At 33.9% G+C, this 12483-nt stretch overlaps 1 protein-coding gene across 1 annotated transcript; it reads right to left on the bottom strand.

Annotated features, from left to right (window-relative positions):
* Window positions 1–6536: 6536 nt before the first annotated feature.
* Window positions 6537–6932, bottom strand: LOC106441398. The gene has a single exon (XM_013883221.1). The coding sequence runs from the start codon at window positions 6930–6932 to the stop codon at window positions 6537–6539; it is 396 nt and encodes a 131-aa protein (XP_013738675.1).
* Window positions 6933–12483: the final 5551 nt, after the last annotated feature.

Below are 12483 nucleotides of genomic sequence, written 5' to 3'. Positions count from 1 at the left end.
TTTGGGTATTCTTTAAAAATTTAACAGACTGAAGAAATATAAGTTAATAGACATTCTCAGAATTCAACATTACTTTATCGAGAACCTTAATCAATTACTAGACTTTGACCTGCGGTGGTGTTTATTTTTATTTTTTATAAATACATATATATTTGTATAAGTAATAATATATATTTCTATAATTTACCCCTATTAATAATTGTTTAACATGACATTTGTAGCAAAATAATTTATAGTTTATATTGATTAATTTTATTTTTTCTTGTAAACAATTGTTTTACCCATATTTTTAGAACATGACCCGTGCATTCACACAAATGCATTTTTATTTTTTATGGATAATTTTTTTATGATAATGTATCGGATAATTGTTTTATATACTATTTAAAATCTTGTGCTATATATTTTATACTCTTCAACATTTATCCATTTACATTCGGCTATTATTTATATGAAAATATACGTAAGCTAATATATTTATATTTTAATTATATCTTATATAAATGGTTCTTTTTAAATTTAGGTGTCTTCTTTAGTATTGATATGAATTTTCTTATTAAGATCCTACTTACTAATTGAAACCTCAGATTCATACGAGAGCCACGATAATTCAATTAAACCTTCAAAGTACAAAGTTCATTGAGTGAGAACCATTGGATCATCATTTATTCGATAAAAAGATGTATCCATGTGCTTCATATTCGCATTGAGTTGGCTCCACTCGTTTAGTTGATAGAATCAAACTTATATTTGTTGGAAAAATGTTGGGGAGACATGATTTGAACCCGTTACCTCAAGGTAGGTTTTATGGTTGTTTAATTTGATAAAAAGATAATAAATTCTAAATGTTAGAATTATGTAATTTTTAGTGGCATTATAATATAATTAAGTAGTTGTTTTAGTTTAAGCTCAATTTAGAAAATGATTTATTAAATTAGGAAAAGACAAACCATATTTAAATATATGTTTAATAATTACTCAGTGAAATTATAATGTAAATAAGTTGTAAAACTAAGATGCATTTTTTAGTTGTACTTTTTTTTTTATAATATAGATGTTTGATTTCTAGTGAAAAATAGTCTTCAAGTTGGGTTAGAGTAAGACCCACTCTATCTTCTTTCTAGTACACGATCGACAAGTTATTGTAGATTGGCGGTTGAATGCTCCCAAATTTTCATGAGACCAAAACCTCTGGATTTTCAAATTAATAAAAATATTGATTAGGAAAACAAAAATAGTCGGTTTAGGTCACCCATACCTCACTCCCTTCAGTCCCTTTCAAGAAACACTAGATCTTGACCCGCGCTACAAAGCGCGGGTATATTGTTTGTTTTGTTTTTTCGGTATATTTTTTATATATAGCTTAAAATGAATATCACCCTCTTCCTGGTTGAACAAAAAAAAAGAATATCACCCGTTCCACATTCATAAAATCAGTTAAATGTAAAAAGTAGTTAAATGAAATAGGTACGTGTTTTGCTCGTAGGAAGCAACAAACATATCAATATACAATTTAGTTATCAATATTATTTAGTATATGAACTTTAAGATTTTTAAAATAATTTCAATGGGTTATTCGAACCAGAACTAAAATTTAAAAATATCTGAATGAGGCTAAAATATTAAACTCCGAAAACCCAAAATCCGAATTAGATCCTAACCAAATCGGAATGAGTACTCGAACGACCACCCCTAATTTCTATATAAGATATTGTATAGGTTTAGACACATTTATCCAGAACCAAAAAACTAAAACCAAATGTAAACCTAATTCATAAATAATCAAGTGAATCATATATCTCTGGAACCAAAAAATTGAATTGAACGGAACCAAACCGCTAACCAAATAGGTATCCAAAATTTTAAAATGGAATTATATACCTACAAATATTAATTATACTTAATTTTTAAATAGTTAAATATACTAAAAATACTATTTATTAACAAAATTACCCGAATATTTTTATCCATAAATTTAAAATTATCTAAATTATTTGATATTTTTATTCAAACCGTCCGATATTTAAAGCTGGTATAATTATTTATTTATTTGTAAACATAGTTATTGATACTATGAATATAAATGCTATTAATTGTTATTGATAATGTATATACAGAATGGTATCAGACATGCGAAAATCAAAGCATCTAATAGATGAATTGGTTGCTGTCAATGATTGTAGTCGAATACTTTTTCCATTCAAAGTAATGCATCCCGAAATGATATGAAGTAAAGGGAAGAGGAGGTTATTTTTTTTTTCATTTTTTTTCATCGGGAGGTTATAAAATACCAAGGGAAGAAGAGGTTATAATATATATATATACATGTCATGGCAGTTAAATTTTTAAGAAAGTAGGTTATAAATAATTGGACGAAACAAATATCAATCGGTCATACATGAGTTTTAATATAATAGATATTTTTAGTAACTATATTAAATATGTAAAGTTGCATAACTATACACTTGCGCCATACACATTTCAGAAATTATTTAAAAATTTATTTCTAAAGTTTTCAACCATTTATATATATATAAATGGTTAATATGGTCTTCACTAACTTGAAGTAAGATCATATTTAATAAAAAAAAATTAATCGAACAACCTATTTAAAACCTATTGTACTAAATGAGTTTATATGAATATTTATTTCAATTAAAATTTCACTTAAACCCTGTTAAACTTTATTTTAACATCACGTGCTTTGTTAATCGATAAACTTAATGTTTGTGTAAAATATTTCAAATTTGATTAAATTAATGTTTGATTGAATAAGTCTCAATTTTTTGGATTGAGATATAAGTTATGTGTACTGTAGTGTGATAATGATTTTTGAAAAATATATTAAAGTTTATTATAGCTAGATATTATGATGTAGTAATTGGTGAAAATAGTACTCTCTCCGTTCCTAAAAGTTCTATATTCTAAATAAAAAAATATTTCAAAAAGATACATATTCTATATTTTCAATGCAATTTTTTCAACTAATAATGAGAAATTAAAAACATTAATTGTATTTCTTAAAATCTTATCGGTTTAAAAATATAAGAAATATAAAATTATAAAAAAAACTATGCATTTATAGCTAAATTTTAATATGTTTAATAAAAAATGTGAAAATACTAAAACATAGATCTTTTGGGAACGGAAAGAGTATATATTTTCTTTCCCAATATTAGGGGTGAAAATAAAAAGTAAAACTACTATAAGTGTTTTCTTTTGTATTTCTTAACAAATATAAAGTGTATAATTTAATAATTACATTTTATACTTCTTAACCGAGATTATGAGAAACAATCAACATATCATTATAAAAAGATATATCAATGATATAACTGTAAAGATACTCCAACTTACGAAGTGTACAAATAGTTCATGTAGTTATTCAGTTCGATGCCGTTATAAAAATATGGATCGATGCAGTTATATCACTACAGATAATAATATATTCTATTTAATCAGTTCAATGCAGTTACAAAAACATGGATCGTGGCAGTTATTAACATATCAACACAATATTCTATTTAATCAATTCATTGCAGTTATATTTTTAAATTGGACACAACATTTTATCAATTGGTCATGCTGCTGTTTTAATAGAATAGATACTTATCATCAATAGTTCATCTATTTAATATAGGACTGCTTGTTAGTATTATTATGAGCGATTTAGGAAAGATGCAAACCCACTCAGAGTCTCGGAGGTTTGGGGAGACGATCGAATCCCATTCAGCTACAACATATATGATTGTGTTTTTACTTTATTGAATGTATCATAATGTTGTGGGGTAGAAGCCAGTGACTTTTTAGCTAAGTTTGAGAATTAAATATGTAAATCTAGATTCAATAATGCACAATCCTAATCTGATCCGGATGTATATCAACCAAAAGTTTATACACCTTTGTACGAACGAATGGTTGATCAAAGCTTTTAATATTAGATGAAGCCAATATGTTTTCCTAGTGGTAACTAGTAAGTGACTCCTTTCTTCCTCCTAGGTTAGCTCCCGTAACAGTTTAAAAGTTAAACTCCAAACTAAGCAGATTCGCGAAACTACAAAGAAAACAAAGAAAAAAACCACGACACTGACAATCGGCTAATGTTTATTGACTGGGCCCATGTTGCTGCTTCACCTAGATAACGCCCAATAAAGGTCTTGAGATCCCAGTTTTTCTTTGTTTTTGCCATGAACTCATTTCTCGGCCCAAAAGTCTAAAAAAGAACGTGGACGCATCCAAACAACTAGTTTTTGGTTTTCTTAATCAAGGAATGTATACAAATGCATAAATGAAACACATATAATAACTTTTTCACTTAAATAAGTATATTGAAATGAAACCTTGATCTAAGCCGAAACTAGAAGTCTCAACACTGTTGGAGTGATACTAGCTTAGCCTTGTTTATTTTTTGCCAAGGCTGACCTAATTTAGCTCTAAAACTTTTGTAGCATTACAAACTTGTCTCATATTATATATGAAATTCACATTTTGGCAAAAAAAAAAACACTGTTGGAGTGATGGTATAATTAAATCGAGCCAATATGATCAGTCGGTTATGTCATAAGCGTAAGCAAGTGAAATATTAGTGTATGAATTCCAAAATTTAAAAGATAACTTATATAAACATAAATCTCTAAAAAGTATTACATTTTCTGTTATTAAATTGCTTATAACTCTTTAAATTTTAAGACTTACTCTGGATATGATATACGGCAAAAATCTAATATAAAAATAATTGAGACAAAGGATGTTAAGCCATTGATTAAATTTATACTGAATGAATGATACGTTTAAATCTATGTTATTAAATCAGTTTTAAATTTTGAAGTAAATTGACCATTTAAAAAAATTAAAGTATTCTGACATACAAAACTCAGATTCATCAAAGAAAATATTGATGAGCTAAATTAAGCAGAATAAATCTAAATACTAAATATAATTTTGAAAAACGAAAACAAAATAAATAAATAGAAGACTAGAACATATTCAATGTACTAATTATTTAGCAGTTTTTGTACCTTTATCTCAGTTTTTAAAGAAAAACTATAGTGATATCATTATCAGTTTTTTTCCACGTTCTATCTTCTCTATAACCTGAAAACTAATTACTAACATGTGAAGTAGTGCTAAAATAGACGAATATAGTTCAAAACATTCAGTATACAAAGAAGATTAACGAGTTACGTTTGGTCAAAGATAAAAGTTCGAAGGAGAGAGACATGATTAGTTAACTGTGGTGAAGAGATGGTTAATAATGTTCACGAAGAAAGAGGTATGGATGCTTGGGCTTGAAGACTTTGGAGTTTTGACTAATATTTTTATTCTATTTATTTTGTACTGTGAATAGCTGGTGAAGACATTTTCTTATATACAATGAAAAAATCAAAGAAATATCTCTAGTACCAAGTGCACACGCTTGGGAAGTAAAAACCAAAAGAGTCAAAACTCAACGAGAGACAAAATGGGTATGAACCGAGGAAACCTGGCTTTTAGGAGTTTCATTGGGTTTGGAGTACCTATGAATTTAGACTTTTGCCTATAGTGCGATCTAGTTTTGGAGTCGGTACCAATAGTAAACTCAGGTGAAGCAGGGCCATCAAGCTACATTCTATTTTTTTCCAGTTTTTCACATGTTAAATTTTAAATATTTTTCCGTCGACGGGCTTGTTGATGCCCCAGTTGTTGAGGTTAAAACAAATTGTAGGCAATTCCTAAAAGTATTTTTTTTGGTACGCCTCAGATAAGTTTTGGGAACTCGGATTGTTTAACATATGGAGTACAAAATAACCTATAAATCACAAAATAACCTATAAAATGACAAAATAATAGGTTAAAAAGTTTAGGGTTAATTTATATACGTCATTGACAAAACAAATTAAAATACGATGCTATTCACATATTTTTGTTGCAATTAAATAGTACTTGTGAAAAAAACCGTACCATAACAATGATTTATGTTTGAAAACTTTGAATGTGAGCAACTATGATGCTAAAATCAGTATAATGTTTGAATATATATTTTTTTGACTAAAGTGCTTGAATAATTTGGAAGTAGGTTATGAAAAATATTGGTAAGTAATGGTACCGTTAAGCCCTTTCTCAAAAATAAAAAAGTGTCGTGAAACTTAGGAGAATAGAATCTTTTATTCTTGTTTTTGTATTATTCATAAACATAAGGAACCCTTTATATATATGGAATTACACCGTCATAGAATAATGGAAAGACTAAAGAAATGAAATACAAATATGAAAAGAGTACAAATCATAGATCTATAAGGAAAAGGGAAACTAGGGTTTCTCTCTCTCTCTCTAGCCGTCGACTCTCTCTCTCTAAGTATGGGCCGGTTATAGACAGAGCCGGTTATGGACATCCACAATATGATTTATAACACTCTCCTTTGGATGCCATAACCATACATGGATTGTAATACGCTGTAGATGTTGCCTCATTAAAACCTTACCTGTAAAACCTAGTAGGACAAAATCATGGTGAAGGAAAAAAAGTACAACACGTGTTACTCCCCATGTTCTGAACATCACTGAAGGTCTTTCAGCCTATGCATCCCAATCTGATGCGTGAGCTTTCTGAATGTGTAAGTCGGAAGTGATTTGGTGAACAGGTCGGCTGAGTTGTCGCTGGAACGCACTTGGGCTACTTGGACCTCGCCGACTTTCTGAAGTTCATGCGTGAAGAAGAACTTGGGTAATATGTACTTCGTCTGGTCCCCTTTGATGTAGCCGTCCTTGAGCTGAGCAATGCATGCTGCATTGTCCTCATACATGATCGTTGGTGCGTCTCTCCCTTCGGTCATCCCACAATCAACTCGGACATGGTTGGTCATGGACCACAACCATATAACTTCACGGCTGGCCTCATGAATGGCCAAGATCTTGGCATGATTGGAAGATGTAGCCGCGATCGTCTGCTTCATGGAACGCCATGATATGGTCGTGCCTCCATGTGTAAAGACATAGCCTGTCTGAGATCGAGCATTGTGTGGATTTGAGAGATAACATGCATCAGCAAAGCCAACTAACCCTTCTTTATTATGGTTAGTATAAAATAAACCCAAGTCTTTCGTTCCTTGCAGGTAACGAAGTATATGTTTAATCTCGTTCTAGTGCCTTTGGGTTGGACAAGAGCTAAATCTGGACAGTAGATTCACAGCAAAACATATATCTGGTCGTGTGTGAGTAGCCAGATACATCAAAGCTCATATGACACTGAGATATGACACTTCGGGACCTAGGACATCTTCATTGTCCATCTTAGGACGAAATGGATCAGTGTCCAGGCCAAGGGAACTCACAACCATGTGGCTAGATAATGGGTGAAACTCGGCCATATTAAATCTCTTGAGTACTTTTTCTGTATATGCCATTTGTTGCACAAGGATTCCATCATTAATGTACTCAAGTTGTAATCCCAAACAGAACTTCGTTTTTCCTAGATCTTTCATCTCGAATTCTTTCTTAAGATATTTAACTGTTTGGGAAATCTCTCCAGATGTTCCTAGAATATTCAGATCATCAACATACAATGCCATGATCACAAATCCTTTATTGTCGAATTTGTTTATAAAAATACATGGACTGGTCGGGTCATTCTTATAGCCCTCTTTCACTAGGTACTCACTTAGTCTATTGTACCACATTCGACCTGATTGTTTCAATCCATAAAGTGATTTATCCAACTTTATACAATGTTGTTCTCGAGAACTCGATTTGTTTTTCACTTCAATACCCTCTGGAACTTTCATGTATATCTCATTATCCAGTGGACCATATAAGTATGCAGTTACTACATCCATTAACCGCAAGTCTAAGTTTTCTCTTATAGCCAGACTTATCAGGAATCTAAAAGTAGTAGCATCCACCACAGGGGAGTACGTCTCCTCATAATCTATTCCTGGTATCTGTGAGAATCCTTGTGCAACGAGCCGTGCTTTATATCTCACTACTTCACCATGTTCATTTCTTTTCCTCACAAAGACCCATTTGTATCCAACTGGTTTAACATCATAGGGTGTTCGGATTATAGGACCGAAGACACCTATTTTCTTTAAAGAATTCAACTCCACGTTTATAGCTTCTTTCCATTTGATCCAATCTGATCGTTGAGTGCACTCATAAATAGACGTGGGTTCATGATCCTCGTTTAAATCCATAAGTTCAAGTGCTACCTTGTATGAAAATATATCATCAATGTCGACATTCTTTATGTTCCATTGTATCTCAGACAAGACATATTTTATTGAGATCTCATTATTATCAGGGCCTTCAGTACCTTGAATCTTGGTGTCCCAAGAATCAGGATTAGATACATCAGGGCCGGCCGCATCAAAGAGTTTATGATCGGCCGTGATCGCTATTAAGGTTTTGCGATCGGCCGCGGCTAAGTCTCGGGATTTAGGAACGGCCGCGGTCGTGTCTAGGGTTTCAACAACCTCGGTTTCATTCTCTGCACCTTTCTTAGTTTTCCGAGGGTTCTTATCTTTGGAACCTATTGGTCTACCACGTTTCAAACGTTGTCTAGACTCTGTAGCAACTTGATTGTGTCACTCTTGAACATCAATTCGAATTGGTGCATTAGCAGCTGGTATATATGACTTAGTCACTCTTTTCGGGTCAGCAAAGGAATCTGTCAATTGATTAGCTAGCTTTTGTAAATGTATAATCTTTTGGACTTCTAAATCACATTCTTGAGTCCGAGGATCTTGCCAAGATAAGGATGTTTGATTCCATATAATTTCTTTTACCAGCTTATTATTATCTCCCCCTAATGTTGGATATTCGGATTCATCAAAATGACAATCCGCATACCTGGCCATAAATAAATCACCCGTAGTTGGCTCAAGGTATTTTATAATCGTGGGAGAATCATATCCAACATATATCCCCATCCTCCGTTGAGGTCCCATCTTTGTTCTCTGTGGTGGTGCAATTGTGAACATAAACGGCACATTCAAATGTCTTAAGATGAGATATTTCTGGCTCATGACCTGTAAGCAATTGTGATGGGGAATATCTATGTTCACTAGATGGCCTGATACGTATGAGTTCGACCGCGTGTAGGACGGCGTGTCCCCAAGTTGAGACCGGAAGTCTCGACCTCATAAGCAATGGTCTAGCTATTAGATGTATTCGCTTAATGAATGATTCGGCCAAGCCGTTCTGTGTATGTACATGTGCCACGGAGTGTTCCACACTTACCCCCATGGACATACAGTAATCATTAAACGTTTGGGACGTGAACTCACCAGCATTATCAAGACGTATAGTCTTTAAAGGAAAGTCTGGAAAGTGTGCTTTCAAACGAATGATCTGAGCCAACAATCTCGCAAATGCCAAGTTACGAGTTGATAAGAGACAGACGTGCGACCATCTCGTGGACGCATCAATCAAGACCATGTAATACCTAAACGTCCCACAAGGTGGGTGTATTGGTCCATATATGTCTCCTTGTATTCTTTTTAGAAAGTTTATTGTTTCCTTAGTCACTTTGACTGGTGATGGCCTAACAATGAGTTTCCCTTGTGAACATGCTACACATGTTAAATTCTTAGGGACAACTCGTTTTTCTTTCAAAGTATGGCCGTTTGTATTTAAAATCAAATTTCGCATCATAGTCGAACCAGAATGGCCGAGCCGGTCGTTCCAAAGATTAAAATTCTCGGTGGTCACTCTGTTCAATACGGCATTGGCCTCAATCATTACGACCTTAGCATAGTACATGCCAGTAGAGAGCGCATGTATAGTCTCTAGGACTTTCTTATAGCCTTGGCCGATCTCTATGATCTGAAAGAACTCTTTGTTTCCTTCGCCCTTAGTCTCAATATGAAAGCCATTCATTCGAATATCTTTAAAGCTCAATAGGCATCTCTTAGAGCTGGGTGAATACAATGCATCAGATATCTCTAGATGCGTTTAGGCAACAGGATTTTAGCCTGGCTGTAGCCCTCTATGAGACTAACTATACCCGCAATGGTATTGATATTGGCGTTTTTAAGAGTTAGATTTATGAAATATCTTTTGTCTCTTAAGATCGTGTGGCTTGACCCACTGTCCACAACGAATACATCCATATCATCTTTCATTCTTCAAAACAAGATAGAATGATACTTTAAAGACTTTATAAAAGCTTCATTCATTAAGATTCAAAATAAGTTCAAAGAAATCAAAACATAGAAAACACAAAGCAAAGAACACAAAAACATAGATGGCCAAAATCAACTTTGATCTTTTAAACAATCAGACGTTTCATACTCCATGAGATCGTCTTGTTCATGATTGAAATCTTCTTCACCATCTTGATAAGTCATATGAGCTTCAGGATTCTTCCCTTTCAAACTCTCTTGGTAGAGGTCAACGAGATGTTTGGGAGTCCTACATGTCTTAGCTCAATGATTACCCATACCACATCTATGACACACAGATTTGGTCGAGTTTTGTGGCTTGAAAGATGTACCACGGCCTCGGCCATGACCACGGCCTCCATAAGAGTTTCCTTGGCCACGGCCATATGAGTTGCCTTGGCCTCGACCAAACGAGTTTCGGCCTCGACCACCACGTCCATGCCATTTTCCACGACCAGGGTCGTGTTGGCTATCACTCTGGACATGGTTCAACTCTTTCTTAGCCTCTACTGTCGCATGTGCCTCAGGTAATGGGGTTGTTCCAGGAGGTCTCAATTCATTGTTCCTCATCAACAGTTCATTGTTCTGCTCAGCGAGCAAGAGACAAGAGATCAGATTAGCATAAGTAGAGAAGCTCTTCTCATGCTACTGTTGTTGTAACAACACATTGCTTGTGTGGAAGGTGGAAAAGGTTTTCTCAAGCATATCCTTATCCGTTATATCCTCACCACACAGTTTCAATTTCGAAACTATTTTAAACAGGGCCGAGTTATACTCGTCCACAGACTTAAAGTCCTGGATTCTGAGATTCCTCCAATCATACATAGCCTTTGGTAATAACACCGTTCTCTGGTGATCATATCTCGTTTTCAACTCTGTCCAAAGGTCTAAAGGATTCTCAATAGTCAAATACTGATCTTTGAGACTCTCAATAAGATGATGGCGTATAATCAATATAGCTCTATATCTATCTTTCTCACTTGCATCATTGCCCTCGGTGATATATTCACCGAGTCCCTTGGATTTCAGGATGATCTTAGCATCAAGTGCCCATTGCAAGCAATTATCTCTAGAGAGATTTAGGGCAGCAAAATCCAAGTTGTTGATTCTCGACATCTGAAATTATATGTTTCATTCTTAGGATTTATAATGTTCTTATGATGCATACAAGACAATCAGATATGCAAATTGGTCACACGACCAAACGGATATGATGCATTCAAGTCATACGATTATGCATGCATGATTTGTTAACAAGCCGCACGGCCAAGGGTATGAACAATCTTATCAAACGGTTTCTATATGTTCATAATGCAATCATTTATACATCTTAGCAAAACGGTTTTCTAAGTGATCATGAAACATGAAACCTCAATCAAACAATCAAGCAATGCAGCAAAGAGTTAATTGCTATCAACCTAACGGATCATATTAAAAATTAATCAGTCAATGCAATTAGGGTTTCAATATGAACAAGCCGGTTAGGTTAAATCTTTAAACAAGATGAGAACAACTTAAACCTAGGAGATTTATTTAACCTTAATTCATTCAATTGGATCATCAATTCAAACAACCAAATTCAAGTATGAGATTAATCAATCCTAGCAATCGGTTCTATGTGATCAAATTCAGATTCAAAACATTCAATCACATAAACAATCAAATTCGATTTCGATTTTAAATTAGGGTTTTCATGGTATGCAATCTGCATACGTGCGGCTAGGTTTTAAAGGTATTAGGGTTTCAATTTAGATCAAGCAATGAGATTCGATTTTGGTTATTAGGGATTGGATCTATTTACCTTAGGGTTTGGTTATATGGTTTAGTTTTACCTTAACCTCAAGTCGGGTTGAATGAAGCTCCAACTAGAAAAGAGCCGCGAGCTGAGCTGAGATCATTGAACAGTATCGAGTTGCTATCGGGTCGCGAATGTGCTGAATGTTGAGATCGTCGCGTGCTGGAGCGGACTGAGGTCGTCTATCGCGAACGGGAGTAGGCAGCTATCAGATCGCGTCGAACAGGCTGAGATTGTGTCTCGCGAACGGGCTGAGGTCGCGAGCTGGGGAACGGATCGCGATCGAGAATCAGCTTAGTATCGGGTTCAGGGTTCGTGATCGCCGGTAGGTTTTATCGCCGGGGAATTAGGGTTTTAGATTCAGGATTTTAGCTTAGGGTTCTTAGAGTAATCGTGCTGATAACGTGTTGTGAAACTTAGGAGAATAGAATCTTATTTTTGTTTCTGTATTATTCATAAACATAAGGAGCCCTTTATATATAGGAATTACACCGTCATAGAATAATAGAAAGACTAAAGAAAGAAAATACAAATATGGAAAAAGTACAAATC

Source organism: Brassica napus, chromosome C5 (assembly GCF_020379485.1).
Source record: "Brassica napus cultivar Da-Ae chromosome C5, Da-Ae, whole genome shotgun sequence".
Lineage (NCBI taxonomy): Eukaryota > Viridiplantae > Streptophyta > Magnoliopsida > Brassicales > Brassicaceae > Brassica > Brassica napus.
This window is presented reverse-complemented; position numbering and strand designations above follow the sequence as displayed.